This window comes from Mesoplodon densirostris, chromosome 7, assembly GCF_025265405.1.
Source record: "Mesoplodon densirostris isolate mMesDen1 chromosome 7, mMesDen1 primary haplotype, whole genome shotgun sequence".
Lineage (NCBI taxonomy): Eukaryota > Metazoa > Chordata > Mammalia > Artiodactyla > Ziphiidae > Mesoplodon > Mesoplodon densirostris.
The window spans coordinates 6539009-6555845 of NC_082667.1; the positions used below are offsets into that span (position 1 = coordinate 6539009).

At 39.3% G+C, this 16837-nt stretch overlaps 1 protein-coding gene and 1 pseudogene across 1 annotated transcript in view; one reads left to right on the plus strand and one right to left on the minus strand.

Moving 5' to 3' along the window:
- The window catches only part of TOP6BL (TOP6B like initiator of meiotic double strand breaks), a 98486-nt gene that overhangs the window by 5896 nt on the left and 75753 nt on the right, over positions 1-16837 (minus strand). The window contains exons 12-13 of the mRNA XM_060103920.1: positions 15107-15217; positions 11267-11365 (exon numbers count right to left, since the gene is read on the minus strand). Of these exons, the coding sequence (XP_059959903.1) occupies positions 11267-11365; positions 15107-15217 (210 nt within the window). The remainder of the gene's footprint in view (positions 1-11266; positions 11366-15106; positions 15218-16837) is intronic.
- Positions 6334-6750, plus strand: LOC132493199 (histone H3-like centromeric protein A; annotated as a pseudogene).

A 16837-nucleotide genomic window follows, 5' to 3' on the forward strand; every position in this document is an offset into this window, starting at 1 on the left:
CTCTATGAGACATTTCATTCTCGTCTACCACCTGCGAAACAATACCTTTCCTTAGGAAGCTGCCTCCATGCTACTGCTCCTGCTTACTCTGGGTTTAAGTTTTTAGTCCCTACACTCAAATGTGACAGTAAGTCCAGGATTACTATCTTGTCTTCATGGCCCACTGTCCTCTGTTCCAAAACCAAGGCTTAAAATCTCCACTCCTGGCACGACCTTTCCATGAATATATTCTATAAAACACTAAATATTCTCTCATTTCTTTCATTTCTCCATAAACTATATAATAGCCATAGATGGTTTTATTCAATGTTATTCAAGAGGTCAGCTATTCTACTTTACCTGTTTAGAAATGGAAACTGAGGGACTGGTGCAGAGGTAAAAGAATTGGACCTATCATCATTAATCTTGTAGTTTTTAGCTACAGCCACTGGGTGCCAGTCGTGTGCCACTAACAAGTTACTAATCACTGGCCATTATCTGAGGGAAACGGTAATGATCTTGAGTAGAGAAGTATGGGTTTGGTCACTCATCTTCTCTGGGCTTGTGATCGAGTCCTATATGGCAAAAACGTTACTAGGCTTCGGATCCAGGAGACCTCATTATAAATCCTAGCCTTGCCATTTACTGACTGTGTGATTCTGGGCAAATTAGAAAAGTTCTCTAACCAGTTTCTTCATCTATAAAATGGGAAATCTACAACCTACCTCAGGACTTTGTAGAGATTAAAGTGGAAATCTTGGCACAGATTAGGGAGTCAATAAACGTTCCTTCCTTCCAAGCCCTATGACTACTGCGTAAGACTAGCCAGCCATCTGCCAAATTTGCTGGGCTGTGAATGGCCCTGAGGCTATGGGCCATCACCATAGCAATACAGTGGGGCAAAGGAGGTCAGATCATTTCCTTTTCAGATCTCACTGGGATATCAGAGAGGCCCAAGCAAAAGGACTTCACAGGCTGAAACACTTGTAGATCCTGCCCATATATCTCAGGTCCTATGATAATGCCACATGCCTTACCCTTGGCCTATCCCTAGAAATTTGAAGCTATAGATGGCTGCAGTGAATTGAATAGTAGCCCCCCAAAAGATATGTCCAAGTCTTAACCACTAGTACCTGTGAATGTGCAAAGGGTCTTTGCAGATGTAATTAAGGATCTCAAGATAAGATCATTGTGGATTTAGAGAGGGCCCTAAATCCAATGACAGGTGTCCTTGTAAGAGAAAGGCAGAGGGAGACTTGAGAGACAAAGGGGAATGGCCATGTGAAGATGGAGGCAGAGACTGGAGTCATGTGGCCACAAGTCAAGGAACATCTGGGGCCACCAGAGCTGTAAGGGGTAAGGAAGCATTCTCCTCTAGAGCCTTTGGAGGGAGTGTGGCCCTGCTAACACCTTGATTTCAGACTTCTGGACTCCAGAACTCTGAGATAATAAATTTCTTTTGTTTTTAAGCTACCAAATTTGTGGTAATTTGTCACAACATCCACAGGTAACTGATACAATGGGTATTAGCTTTTACCTATTCGCTCAAGTTGTGGGCAGCAGCTTACCGAGCTGAAGGGAAACCAGCAAGAGTGTTTGCAGTGAGCCAGCTGAAAGGAATGGCAGATGCATTCCTAGGAAGGTGCTTCCTAGAAGGTACATGCAGCCATGAAAAAACAGTGTGGTGAAGGGAGTATTTACAGGGGTTCACTGCTACAAAGCAGAGGAGAGTAGGCAAATCCATGAGATGCTGTGATCCTTGGGTGACTAGGTACCCAAAACTCCCCATCTGATCAGGCAAACAGAAGTAAGAGGGGGAGAGAGGCACAAGAGGTGTCTCTCAGAAACAGTGTCTGTAATTTTTATAGCAACTTTATTGAGATATAACTTGCATACGTATAATGAATTGCATCTTTATAAAATGTACAATTTGATAAGTTTGGGCAAATGTACATACTTGTGAAACCATCAAGATAACCAGCACATCCATCACCCTCAAAAGTTTCTTCTGCCCTTCATAACTCCTCCACTCCCTCCAACTCCTATGCCTCCCGTCTTCAAGCAACCACTGATCTGTAACTACAGAGTAATTGGCATTTTATAGAACTGTGATAAATTCAGTCAAGCAGTATGTACTCTTGTATTTCCAGGTTTTTTCATTCAGCATGATTATTTAGAGGTTCATCCATCCTACTGTGGGTATCAACAGTTCACTCCTTTTATTGCTGAGTAGTATTCCAGTGAATGGATATGCCGCAGTGTATTTATTCATTTACTTGTTGACACTGGGTTGTTTCCAGTTTTTGGCTATTACAAATATGGTAGATGTGCCATGAACATTGGTGTATACATTTTTGTGTGGTATATGCTTTCACTTCTCTTGGGTAAATACCTAGAAGTAGAATGGCTAGGTCGTGAGATAGGTGTATATTTAACTTTTTAAGAAACTGCAAAACTGTTCTCCAAAGTGGTTGTATCATTTTTTATTCCTACAAATAGGGTACAAAGAGTTCCAGTTCCTGCACATCCTTGCCAACACCTGGTATGGTCAGTCTTTTTATTCCAAGTAGGTGTGAAATATTATTTCATTGTGGTTTTCATTTGCACTTCCCTAATGACTAATAATGTTGAGCATATTTTTGTATGTTTTTTAAAATTAATTAATTATATTTTTTGGCTGCATTGGGTCTTCATTGCTCCGCGTGGGCTTTCTCTAGTTGCAGTGAGCAGGGGCTACTCTTCGTTGCGGTGCACGGGCTTCTCATTGCGGTGGCTTCTCTTGTTGCAGAGCGCGGGCTCTAGGCGCGCGGGCTTCAATCGTTGTGGCACGCGGGCTTAGTTGCTCCACGGCATGTGGGATCTTCCGGGACCAGGGCTCAAACCCATGTCCCCTGCATTGGCAGGTGATTCTTAACCACTGCGCCACCAGGGAAGTCCCCATATTTTTGTATGTTTAGTTGCTTTTGTATATCTTGTTTTGTAAAATGTGTGTTCAAATCTTTTGCCAATTAAAAAATTGGGTTGTTTGTTTTCTTATTATTGAGGTTTGAGAGTTTTAAAATAATCTGAACATGACGGTAAGATTTTTAACTAAAAGTTCAACTTCTTTAATACTATAAAACTACCAGGTATATGGAGCTATTTCTTCTTGAGTGAACTTTGGTAATTTATGTCTTTCAAGGAATTTTCCATTTAATCTAAATTGTCAAATTTAGTGCAGTGTTCATAATATTCCCCAATAATCCTTTTAATATCTGATGCCACCTCTCTAATTTCTGATATTAGTGGCAATTTGTGTCTTCTCTTATTAATCTTCTTTCTCAATGAACCACCTTTACGTTTCACTGATTTTTTTGCTCTATTGTTTTTCTATTTTACTGACTTCCACTCTGATCTTTATTATTTCATACTTCTGTTTATGTTTAATTTGCTCTTCTTATTCTAGTTGAAGTTGGAAGCTGAGGTCATTGATTTAAGACCTTTTTCTTTATCTTTTTCTTTTTGGCTGCACCACATGGCATGTGTGAGACCTTAGTTCCCCAATCAGGGATCAAACCCCTGCCCCCTGCAGTGGAAACATGGAGCCTTAACCACTGAACCACCAGGGAAGTCCCGAGACCTTTTTCTTTTCTAACACAGGTATTTTCCTCTCTAACTACTGCATTAGCTATGTCTCACAAATTTTGATAATATGTACTTCCATTTTAATTAAATTAAAATATTTTCTACTTTCTCTTTTGATTTTGTGTTTGATCCATGGGTTATTTATAAGTGTGTCATCTAGTTTCCAAATATTTGGAGTTTTCCAGATATCTTTTTCTTATTGATTTTATTATAATAAAATAATAAAGTATAATAATTCTATTGTGGTCAAAAACATACTTTATATGACTCAGATCCTTTAAAATTTATTGAGATGTATTTAATGGCTCAGAATATGGTCTATCTTGCTTTATGTCCCTTGTATACTTAGAAATAATGTATAGTCTACTGTGGTTGGGCAGAGTATTTTATAAATATCAGTTAGGTAAAGTTAATTCATAGTGTTATTTGAGACTTCTACAAACTTACTAATTTTTTTTTTTTTTGGCTGCGTTGGGTTTTCGTTGCTGTGCACGGGCTTTTTCTCTAGTTGTGGCGAGGTGGGGCTACTCTTCATTGTGGTGCGCAGGCTTCTCACTGCGGTGGCTTCTCTTGTTGCAGAGCAAGGGCTCTGGGTGCGCGGGCTTCAGTAGCTGCAGCACATGGGCTCAGTAGTTGTGGCTTGCAGGCTCTAGTGTGCAGGCTCAGTAGTTGTGGTGCACGGGCTTAGTTGCCCCACAGCATGGGGGAATCTTCCAGGACCAGGGATCGAACCCATGTCCCCTGCATCGGCAGGAGGATTCTTAACCACTGTGCCACCAGGGAAGTCCCCAAACTTACTGATTTTTCTGTCTACTTGTCCTACAAATTACTGAGAGAGGTATGTCATGATCTCCCAATATAATTGTGGACTTCATTTCTCCTTAGAGTTCTGTTAATTTTGCTTCATGCATTTAAAAACTCTCTAAAAAGTTTTATGAATGTTTAGAGCTATTGTGTTCATTGTATTCACTGTATTATATTCATCATTATGAAGTAACCCCCTTTATCCCTAGTAATATTCTTTGCTCTGAATTCTACTTTGTCTGATATTACTATACCCTCTCCAGCTCTCCTTTTATTAGTGTAAGCATGGTATATCTTTTTTCTATTCTTTTACTTTTAATCCATTTCTGTCTTTATATTTAAAGTGGGATTCTTTTTTTTTTTTTTTTTTTTTTTGCGGTACGCAGGCCTCTCACTGTTGTGGCCTCTCCCATTGCGGAGCACAGGCTCCGGACGCGCAGGCTCAGCGGCCATGGCTCACGGGCCCAGCTGCTCCGCGGCATGTGGGATCCTCCCAAACCGGGGCACGAACCCATATCCCCTGCATCGGCAGGCAGACTCTCAACCACTGCGCCACCGGGGAAGCCCTAAAGTGGGATTCTTATAGGCAGCATATAGTTGGCTTTTTATTCAATCTAACAATCTCTGCCTTTTAATTGGGTTGTTTAGACTATATTTAATATGATAATTGATATGGCTGGGTTTAAATATATCATCTTATTGTTTTCTATTTGTCTCATCTGTTCTTTGTTCCCTTTTCTTTTTCATCTTTTTCTTTTAGATTGATTATTTTTTGATAGATTATTTTCTAGAGCAGTTTCAAGTTCATAGCAAAATTGAGCAGAATATAGAGAGATTTCCCATATTCCCTGTCCCCACTGATGCCTCTACCATTATCAACATCCCCCACTGGAATGGTACATTTGTTACAAGTGATGAACCTACACTGACATATCATTATCATCCAAATTTCATAGTTTATGTTAGGGTTCACTCCTGGTGTATATTTTGTGGGTTCAAACAGATGTATAATGACACATATCTACCATTATACTATCATATAGAATAATTTCACTGCCCTAAAAGTCCTCTGTTCTCCCTCTATTCATTCCTCCTTTCCTCCTAACACCTGACAACCACTGATTTTTTTTACTGTCTCCAGAGTTTTGCCTTTTTCAGAATATCATGCACTGTATTTGGAATCATATAGTATGTTGCCTTTTCAGGTTGGCTTCCTTTTACTTACTTATATGAATTTAAGTTTCCTCATATCTTTTCATGGCAGGATAGCTCATTTCTTTTTCAGCGCTGAGTAATATTCCATTGTCTGCATGTACCACAGTTTATTTATCCGTTCACCTACTGATAGATATCTTGGTTGCTTCCAAGTTTTGGCAATTATGAAGAAGGCTGCTGTAAACATCTGTGTACAAGTTTTTGTGTGGACATAAGTTGTAACTCCTTTGGGTAAATACCAAGGAGCATGATTACTGGATCACATGGTAAGAGTATGTTTAGTTTTATACAAAACTGCCAAACTGTCTTCCAAAGTAGCTGTATGTACTATTTTGCATTCCCACCAGCAATAAATGAGAGTTCCTGTTGTTCCACATCTTTGCCAGCATTTGGATTTTGGCCCTTCTGGTAAGTGTATAGTGATATCTCATTGTTGTTTTAATTTACATTTCCCTGATGATGTATGATGTGGACCACCTCTTCATGTGCTTATTTGCTATCTGATGCCATTTTTCGTGAGGTATCTGTTAAGGTCTTTGACCCATTTAAAAATTTTTGTTGAGTGAATCCACGGCAGAGCAGGCAATTTGAACGCCACCCAGCCGGGGCATGCGGCCAGGGTGCTGCTGACCCTCACCTGGACACCAGCCTCTGCCTCTGGACCCGGAAGGCCGAGAAGGAGCCGCGGGTCCGCAACCCTGAGCGCCAGCCATGGGCCCGCGTCGAGGGTTCCGCAAGCCCGAAGCCCCAAGGAGGCTCACCGTGAGCCCGGCTCCCGCCGCCCGGCCGGGCCCATACTTAGGCACTTCCTCCCGTCAACTTGCTCGCCGGAGACATTGGGTTCTGAAGGAGATCCGAACTCTTGAGAAGAGCACACACACCTGTTGTTAAGGAAGAACCCCCTTCTGCCTCCTGGCAAGAGAAATATGTGTTAAATTCACTCATGGTGTGGACTTCAGTTGGCAAGCTCAGGCCATGTTGGCCCTACAAGAGGCAGCAGAAGCATTTCTAGTTCATCTCTTTGAGGATGCTTATCTCCTCTCCTTACATGCCCGCTGCGTCACTCTCTTCCCAAAGGATGTGCTGCTGGCCAGGAGGATCCGAGGCATTCAGGAAGGGCTCAGCTGAGCTCCTGCCGCCCGTGACTCTGGATGATACCAGGGAATCTGCCCATAACCAGGACCAGATTCTGTACAAGGTGCTGCCTGGACTTGCTGTTTCTGAGCAGAGTGTGTGTGTTGTTTTTGTAATTAGTTTTTTTTTTTAAGAAGACTGCATGGCTTTCCTCTGTAACAGAAGTAATATATGACAGAATCAACACATTCCGAAAGTCCTGAGAATAATTTTCAGATGAGGAGACTCCAAGTTTGACTTCACTTTGCAAATTATCCATACGACTGATGATTTGGAAGACATCAGATTTTCTAGGTTATGGGAAAAAAGGATATTTACTGATTATTTTAGATCTTTCTGTACCATTTAAATTTTTTACCATATGTATATTTACTTTTATTTAAAACATAAGGGAAAAAAATAAGAGACGACCACTTCAATCAGTTGCATGGAAGAGCCTGGCACATCCAGCATACAAATCTCTGTCCTTCAGATTGACTTCATCATTAGTGGCAGCAGCAAGTTCCTGTGTGGATTGTGCCTGTCGACAGATCATAAAGCTTTTCAAAAACTCAATGGGGATGAAAATAGGAAATCGATAAGGTTTGATGTTCTGGCTCCTTCTGGTAAATTCCTATCAAAATCACTCAGAAATTCTAGCTTGTAGAATTTATTTTATTCTTATTTGCAAATCATAGACAATGTATCATAATTTATACCTCAGAATTTTTCATTCCAGGACTTTTAAGAGCCTTTTCAATGTTTTTACAGGTATTTTTTATAACTTCCTTGTGGAGAGATAATAAAAATAATTCTTTAATGAGAAAAAGTTAAAGCGAAGTTACTATTATACAGAGATTATACTGTGTTCTTTGTGTGTTAGCGTTAAGTTCTTCACTTGGACACTTTGCCAACAGCCACAATTTAAACGAGAGAATTCAGGGATGTGTTTTTGTCTCCAGTGGAGTAGAGTATGAGCAGATAAAAACCTTGCCCATCGCTTGTAACTGAGAGCAGTTGAAGAGATTTCCAGAGAAATGGGAAGTGCCACCCGAAGACTTCTAGATATTGTGGGTGGTGAAAATGATTAGTGAGGGTGGATACTCATAATGATGCTTCGGCCAACTGAATTGAGAGACAAACTAAAGGGAAAAGGACCAAGTTCTGTTGTTTGATAAATTTTAACCCTTTGGAAAAACCTTTTCCTGTTGGATATCAACTCATTTTTATGTAGACATTGGAATAAAGCTTATCTATCTATGACTATAAAAAAACATTTTTTTCTTGGTGTTGGTTTTTAAGAGTTCTTTGTGTATTTTGGATAATAGTCCTTTAATCAGAGGTGTCTTGTAAATATCTTCTCCCAGCCTGTGGCTTGTCTTCTCATTCTCTTGAGGGTTGAATATTTTTTATGATTCCATTTTACCTCCTTTCTTGGATTATTAGGTGTAACTCCTTGATGTGTTATTTTGATGGCTCCTTTCATCTTTAACTTACCAGTTTATTCCAGTCATATTATACCACTCCTCAGATAGCATAAATCCTACAACCACACACATCTCCAGTTCTCTCCTCCTGGTCTGTGTGCTATTGTTGTCATACATTTTACTTCTAACATAGGTTACAGACCTCAAAATACATGACTGTTTTTGCTTTAAAAAGTTAATTATGTTTTAAAGAGATTTAAATAATAAGAAAAGTCTTTATATATATCCACATAGTTACCATTTTAAGTACTCTTCATTCCTTTGTGTAGACCCAGGTTTCCATCTGGTATCATCTTCTGCTTGAAGGACTTCTTTTACATGTATATTTCTTGTCTGCAGATAATGAATTCTTTCATCTCTTGTATGTCATAAAAAGTCCTCATTTCATATTTGTTTTTAAGGATACTTTTGTTGGGTAAAGGATTCTAGGTTGACAGGTTTTTGGTTTTTTTCAGTACTATAAAGATGTTCTTCCATTTTCTTCTAGCTTATACGGTTTCTGATGAGAAACTTGCTGTAATCCTTATCTTTGTTTCCTTGTATTACATAACAAGGTGTTTTTTTTTTTTTGTCTCTGTTTTTAAGATTTCTTTTTACCACTGGTTTTAACCAATTTAATAATGATGTGCCTTGTTGTAGTTTTCTTTGCTTCTTGGGCTTGGAGTTTGTTGAGATTCTTGGATCTGTACGATTAATAGATTTCGTCAAATTTGGAAAAATTTCAGCCATTATTTCTTCAAATATATTTTCTGCCTCTGCTGCTTCTTCAGATTCTTTAATTATACATGTATTAGCCTATGTGAAGTTGTCTTATAACTCACAGATGCTCAATGGTCTATTATTATTTTAACCTCTGTGTTTAATTTTTATTTATTTATTTGTTTGTTTGTTTGTTTATTTTTGGCTGTGTTGGGTCTTCATTGCTGCGCGCAGGCTTTCCCAAGTTGCGGTGAGCAGGGTCTACTCTTTGTTGTGGTGTGCGGGCTTCCCATTGCAGTGGCTTCACTTGTTGCAGAACATGGGCTCTAGGCACGTGGGCTTCAGTAGTTGTGGCATGCAGGCTCAGTAGTTGTAGCTCACGGGCTCTAGAGCACAGGCTCAGTAGTTGTGGCACACGGGCCACACAGGGATCGAACCCATGTTCCCTGCATTGGCAGGTGGATTCTTAACCACTGAGCCACCAGGGAAGCCCCCTCTGTGTTTAATTTCAGATAGTTTCTATTGCTCTGTGTTTTTCCTTAAGTGTCTAATGTGCCATTGATACTATTCGGTGTAACCAGTATAATTTTCACCTCAGAGACATTAGTTTTCACCTTAAAGTTTGTTTGGGGTCTTTTTTATACCTTCCACATCTCTAACGAATATGTTCAATCTTTCCTCTAGTTTCCTGAACATATGGAATACAGTTATAAGAATAACTGTTTTTTGTCTACTAATTTTATCTTCCATGTCAGTTCTGGATCAGTTTGGATTGACTGACTGATCAATTGATTGAGTTTTCTCTTCATTGTGGGTTGTATTTTCCTCCTTCTTAGCATGTCTGTTATTTTTTTTATTAGATTCAAGGCAGTGTGAATTTACCTTGGTGGGTGCTGCATATTTTTGTATTCTTATAAATATTCTTGAACTTTGCTCTGAGATGCCACTGAATTACTTGGAAACCACTTGATCCTTTTAGGTCTTGCTTCTGCTTTTGAGCTTTGTCAGGCAGCACCAAGGAGTGTTTATTGTAGATGTAATTTTTTTCCATTTCTGAGGCAAGACTATTAGTATTTTACCTGATGCTCCATAAATTATAAGACTTTGCTCTCTGGTTGATGGGAATAGGCACTATTCCCAGCCCTGTGTAAGCTCTGCCTGTTGGCCCCTGTAATCCTTCTGAGTGGTTCTTTACCTGGATGGTTTCTTCACATGAATGAGCTGATCAGTACTCAACTGAATACTAGAGAGAGGAGCCTCTGCAGATCTCCAGAATTCTCTCTCTGTGCAGTTCTCTCTTCTCTGGTACTCTGCCCTGAAAGCTTAAGCTGCCTTAGCATCCCTGGATTCCTAGCTTCATCTATTCAACTCAGGGACACCATTAGGCTTTGCCTGGATTCCTTCTCCCTGTTCCACAGTCTCTGTACTTTCTCTAAGCAGTGTGCAAGGGCATTCATAGAGCTCACTTCGTTGTTTTCCATCTCTCAGGAATGACTATCCCATCCATTGTCTGAGGCCCAATGTCTTGAGAACCATTGTTTCATATGTTGGTTTTTTTTGTTATTGTCCAGATTTTTGGTTATTTCAGGAAGGAGGGTAATTCTGGTCCCTGTTACTCTATCTTGGCCAGAAGCCACTGTATAATCATTTCCCTCTTAATCTCTTTTATTTACTCATCTTATACTTTAATTCCAGAAGAGTCAATCCTGCTGATAGTTGCCTAGAGAGCCAGAAAAGTGGGCTTCAGCTGAAACACTACTACTACCTACACCCAGAATCTGGCAATACACAAAATTTCCCAGCTATGATTTCTCTTCACTCATTAGAGGAGCCTATAACTATCTGATCTCCATGAGGGCAGAGACCCCAACTAATGCAACTCTGTATCTCCAGCATCCAAAAAGGTAAATAGATAAAAGTATGTTTTTCATTAGGCAAAACTAAACATAGGAATTCCATCGTATCATCATCCTCATAAAAGTAGCTATGTGCTTAGCAGGTTACTTACATTATCTTATTCAAACCTCACAACGATCATTTTAGGTGTGCATCATTCTTATCTTACTGATAAAGAAACTGAGACTTGGAATAAATAGCTTCTATAATAATACCATGCAACTAGTTTGTGGCAGAAATGGAATTCAAGTGACATCTCTAACCATGCTCTTAACCTCTATGTAATACCATGTTCTATAAAGTTTTTCTAAACCACAGTCTTCCTTGCTAAAAGGCTAACCTCAGATTGTGCAGTCTAAAGTACTACACCTACCCATTGTGTATTCAGGGTTCTCATACATCAATATGGAAGATTTCCACCAAAGTACCTATTATTACTTTATACTTACCTGCTTCACCTCACGTGAGCAGTGGTGAAGAAATCGGTTCTGGGTGATCTCATGAAATGATTTATGCAGCTTGGTCCCAAATTCCTGTGTGTCAGCTGCCTAAAATGGGCCAGAGACAGAATATGTTGAGTTCCAGTACTGGCAACCAAAGGGTAAGTACCCACAGGAAGTTTATATGGGGAGAGATTGAGATTAATAGAAAGGCAAACCACTGACATCCTTCATGTTGTGTTAGAAGTTTCCTTAGTTCCTGTGGACACAGGATAAGTAGAAAGAAGGTCTGGGATATTTGACATGAGACAGATAGTTGTGGCTCCTATATATCTTCCAATTTCTGTTACCTAAGCAAGATCTTTCAAACAAGGTCTTTGTTCTCCTAACTCTATAGGAGATAAATATCCCAGAGATCCATCTGTTCGTGAAGAGGTTATATAAACTGCTCTCCTCTAAAACAAATTCCAAGAGAGCAGAGGTTCTACTGAACAACTAAGGCTGATATAGGAACTTTTCCCCAGATAAATCTTTCAGGGAGGAAAGGAACAGTAATTTAGTTTGCATCCATTAAGGAATGGGTAACAGCCTCTACTTTTTAGTATAGAATTGTATTAATAGGATATTAGAGTTAAAAGGGGCCAGAGTAATCACCTAATACAACACACTAATTTCATTTCATTGTATTTTTATTTATGTATATGTATGTCATGAAGGAAAGTGCAGTGTTTATTGTAAGGCACCATACAAGGAGTCCAGGGTAGCTAATGCTCCAAAAAACCTGAACTCCCCGATGGGTTTCAGGGCGGTATTTTTAAAGGCCAGGTGAAGGAGGGAGTCGCAGGTTATGTGATCAGCTCATGCACAATTCTCTGATTGGTTGGTGGTGAGGTAACAGGATGGTGTCACAGGAGTTAACATTATCAGTCTTCAGGCTCCAGTAGGGGGAGCCTGGGGGCTACTGCTCATGGTCATCAAGTAGTTAGAATCCTCCATTCGGTGAGGGTTTTTAAAACATATATAAAACAACTCAGGAAATGTGCATCATATACTGTTATCTAGGTACCTCAGAGAGGAGCTAAAGCAGAGGACATGGGTGGAGGGGTCTTCCCCTATAGGAAAGGCCCCATAGGGTCCTGCTCAGTTACAGTTTCATGCAGCTTTCCATAATTCTATTTAGAACAAAATACATATGCATGCTCGAGCAATGAAATATAAATTGCATAATTTCAGTAATGCCACATACCACTTAAATGCTCTTATATTTGCATTTAAAACTGGCACCACACAGAATGAAAATGAATGATAAAATTTATACAAATAATGTAAAATTTTAATTTTTCTTTACTTAGAACATTAACTAGCAAATAAAAAACACCAGACAAGTCAAATGAAACTGCAGAATAAATTTACTATCTTTACTGCTTCCCCCCTTTTTTGCATTTTGCAAGGGCCCCCAAAATTGTGGTGCTACCCCTGACTATATATAAAGAAGCAGCCCTGGGGAACTTGGGGATGAACACACTAATTTTATAGATGAGACAACTGAAATTCAAAAAGGAGAAGTGACCCACCCAAGATCTCATGGCCAGTTAGTATGAAAGTTAGGGCTAACTTTCACTGTGCTACCCACGTGACCCAGAAAGTTGAAGCTGTGAGAAGATGCACTAGATTATAAAGGTGTTATACATTTTGACCCATTACCATTTATAGAAATTTATTTTAGGAAATAATTCAAAAGAAGCAAGCGACCACATATAGGTATTAACTGAAGCACTATTGGTTGGCAGAAAAAATGTAAACAACTTAAATGTCTGTCATTAGGGGAATGGTTTATTAAATTAGATTAAACTAATACAGTGGAATATTGGTTAACCAATAAAAATTTTAAGACTGTTGAAATAGGGGGAAATGTCAAATTATATATGAATATAAAATACTTTGTTATGACTATATAGTATAATGTATATGAGATAATATGCAAAAATTAAGTGATAAAGTTTATTAGTTATTATTTTAAATTTTATGTATATTACACGATCTTTTCAAGAAAAAAAGTCAAAAAAAATGAAGTGACATGGAAAGAATGTGTTATTCCTCTGATAATTTGGTCAGCACATACTGGAAGGAAGGAAGGAAAAAAACCAACATTTATTAAGAATCTACCATGTGTAAAAATGGGCAGAAGACCTAAATAGACATTTCTCCAAAGAAGACATACAGATGGCCAAGAGGCACATGAAAAGCTGCTCAACATCACTAATTATTAGAGAAATGCAAATCAAAACTACAATGGGGGGGCTTCCCTGGTGGCGCAGTGGTTGAGAGTCCGCCTGCCGAGGCAGGGGACACGGGTTCGTGCCCCGGTCTGGGAGGATCCCACATGCCGCGGAGCGGCTGGGCCCGTGAGCCGTGGCCGCTGGGCCTGCGCGTCCGGAGCCTGCGCTCCGCAACGGGAGAGGCCACGACAGTGAGAGGCCCGCATACCGCAAAAAAAAAAAAAAAAAAAAAAAAAAAACTACAATGGGGTATCACCTCACACCAGTTAGAATGGGCATCATCAGAAAATCTACAAACAACAAATGCTGGAGAGGGTGTGGAGAAAAGGGAACCCTCTTGCACTGTTGGTGGGAATGTAAATTGATACAGCCACTATGGAGAACAGTATGGAGGTTCCTTAAAAACTAAAAATAGAATTACCATATGACCCAGCAATCCCACTACTGGGCATACACTCAGAGAAAACTATAATTCAAAAAGACACTTGCACCCCAGTGTTCATTGCAGCATGATTTACAATAGCCAGGTCATGGAAGCAACCTAAATGCCCATCGACAGACGAATGGATAAAGAAGATGTGGTACATATAATCAATGGAATATTACTCAGCAATAAAAAGGAATGAACTTGAGTCATTTGTAGAGACTGTCACACAGAGTGAGGTAAGTCAGAAAGAGAAAACAAATATTGTATATTAACACATACATGTGGAATCTAGAAAAATGGTACAGATGAACCAGTTTGCAAGGCAGAAATAGAGACACAGATATAGAGAACAAATGCATGGACACCAAGGTGGGGAAGCTGGGGTGGGGGGGGTGGGATGAACTGGGAGATTGGGATTGACATATATACACTAATACATATAAAATAGATAACTAATAAAAACGTGCTGTATTAAAAAAATAAATAAAATAAAATTCAAAAAAATAAAAATACTAGCCGTTGCATACTACTTAAGACAATTTAAGATGAAATGTATTAAAACTTAAAACTTTAGCATTAAAAAAAAAAGAATCTACAATGTGTTATGCAGGTTCACACTTAGCTCTCAACTTCATAATAACCCTGTGAGGTACTATTATTTTCTTCTAATTTGTAGATGAAACTCAGAGAAGTTCAGTACAGGCCTAAGTCCACCTAGCTAGTAAACAAATGAGCCAAAATTTGAACTCAGGCCTTTGATTCCAAACCTTGCTACACTATTCCATACTGCCAAACACATGTAATGCTTATGGTTGCTCAGTTATTTTCAGTATATTCTGTTGCCATGAGGTAATAGAACATTCTTCAATAAGAAATTGGGAATCACTGATCTAATCCTAACTCTGCTTATAACTACCTATATGATCGAAAGGAAACAGAAATTTTAAATAACTTGTTTTCACATTTATAAAATAGTATATACATCACTATCCATTCAACAAACATTTCTTAAAACACTTATGTAGAATCATAGGAGGATCAAAGTAAATAATGTTTCTAAGAGCACTGCACATACTACTAAGATAGGTAGTAGAATGTCATTAAAACCCTGGCACTTTTAAGCATCCCCAATCTCTTACTCACCTGAAGCATCTGGAGGCATGTCTTTCGGAAGCTGCTGCTGGTGCTTCCAGTCATGATACTCATGATGGAATTCACAGCCACTGAGAGTGAGGCCTGTAGTTTCTGACGAGCCTAGAGAATAAAACAAGGAAGGGGGAGACTGCAGTTTATAATAATCCCAAACTGCTGGTTCAGAGAATCCCAAAGCGACCAAAGATTTTAGTCAGAGCAGGATTTCAAAAATTCCTCCCCCTCCACCAAAAATACTTACTGAGATCATGACATACAAAGGACACTTAGACTTACTGACATAGATACATTCAGAAAAGACACGCAGTAAGACACTGAGCAACGAAACAGATATAGTTACTATTAAAAAACAAAAAGCTTTAAGCTTTATTCTTTTTTTTTTTTTTTTTTTGCAGTATGCAGGCCTCTCACTGCTGTGGCCTCCCCCACTGCGGAGCACAGGCTCCGGACGCGCAGGCCCAGCGGCCATGGCTCACGGGCCCAGCCGCTCCGCGGCATATGGGATCCTCCCAGACCGGGGCACGAACCCGTATCCCCTGCATCGGCAGGCGGACTCTCAACCACTGCGCCACCAGGGAGGCCCTAAGCTTTATTCTTTTAGTGTAGTTGTCTTTTCCCTGAAAAGGAGGCCATATGAAGTAAGAAATGTGTTACCAAAAGTACACAGGATGGAGGGATTCAAAATGTCAGGTAAGAAGACAAAGTGAAGTTATAAAGGATTAGGAAATGGGGGAAGAATGTAAGATTTAGTGAAACAGCAGCTCTAGACACATGTGTGGGAAGGGGAAATATATAGATAAGAAAGATATACATTGATGTAAGCTTTTATATATAGGATGGATAAACAACAAAGTCCTGTATAGCACAGAGAACTATATTCAATATCATATGATAAACCATAATGAAAGAGAATATAAAAAAAGAATGTATATATATGTATAACTGAATCACTTTGCTGTATAGCAGTAATTAACACAACATTGTAAACTGACTATACTTCAATAAAAAAAAATTTCAGGCCAAGTGCATGCATGTGCTTTCAATTTATCCAGAACTTATAGTCAATAATATAGCACTTCAATGTGTGAAAGAGGGAAGAAGACATTAATGACACTACAAATTAATATACAAAAATACTTCAATGTGTAAAACTACCTAGAATGAATATAGTGTCCTGGGTTCAGTGTTTACTGTTCCTCTTTTATAAATGTTTTCCTGTCCCCTGGTATAATGCAAGTGGTGAAAACAAACTAACAGGCAGGCAAAACCAAGCTCATTTTGCTTGTGAAAAAACACACTCACATCGTAAGTCACGTGTTCCAAAAAGAAAATGAAATTTGTTCACACTCAAAAAAAAAGGAAAGAAAAGAGGTATGTTATCAGTCATTTTCCCTGGTCTACTATTCTGCCTGTATTTATTCAAACTCACCTACTAGGAGATAAGACTAAGCAAGCTGGTTACAGTGACCCACCTAAGTTAAAGCCCGAGTTCCTAGGCTAGATGCAGTTTATAAGACCAGCCTAGGTGGGGACTTCCCTGGTGGCGCAGTGGTGAAGACTCCACACTCCCAATGCAGGGGGCCCAGGTTCGATCCCTGGACAGGGAACTAGATGCCACATGCATGCCGCAACTAAGACCTGGTGCAACCAAATACATAAATAAATAAATATTTTAAAAAAGATCAGCCCAGATGACCAAAGAGAGGAAGAAGCATTCAGGGA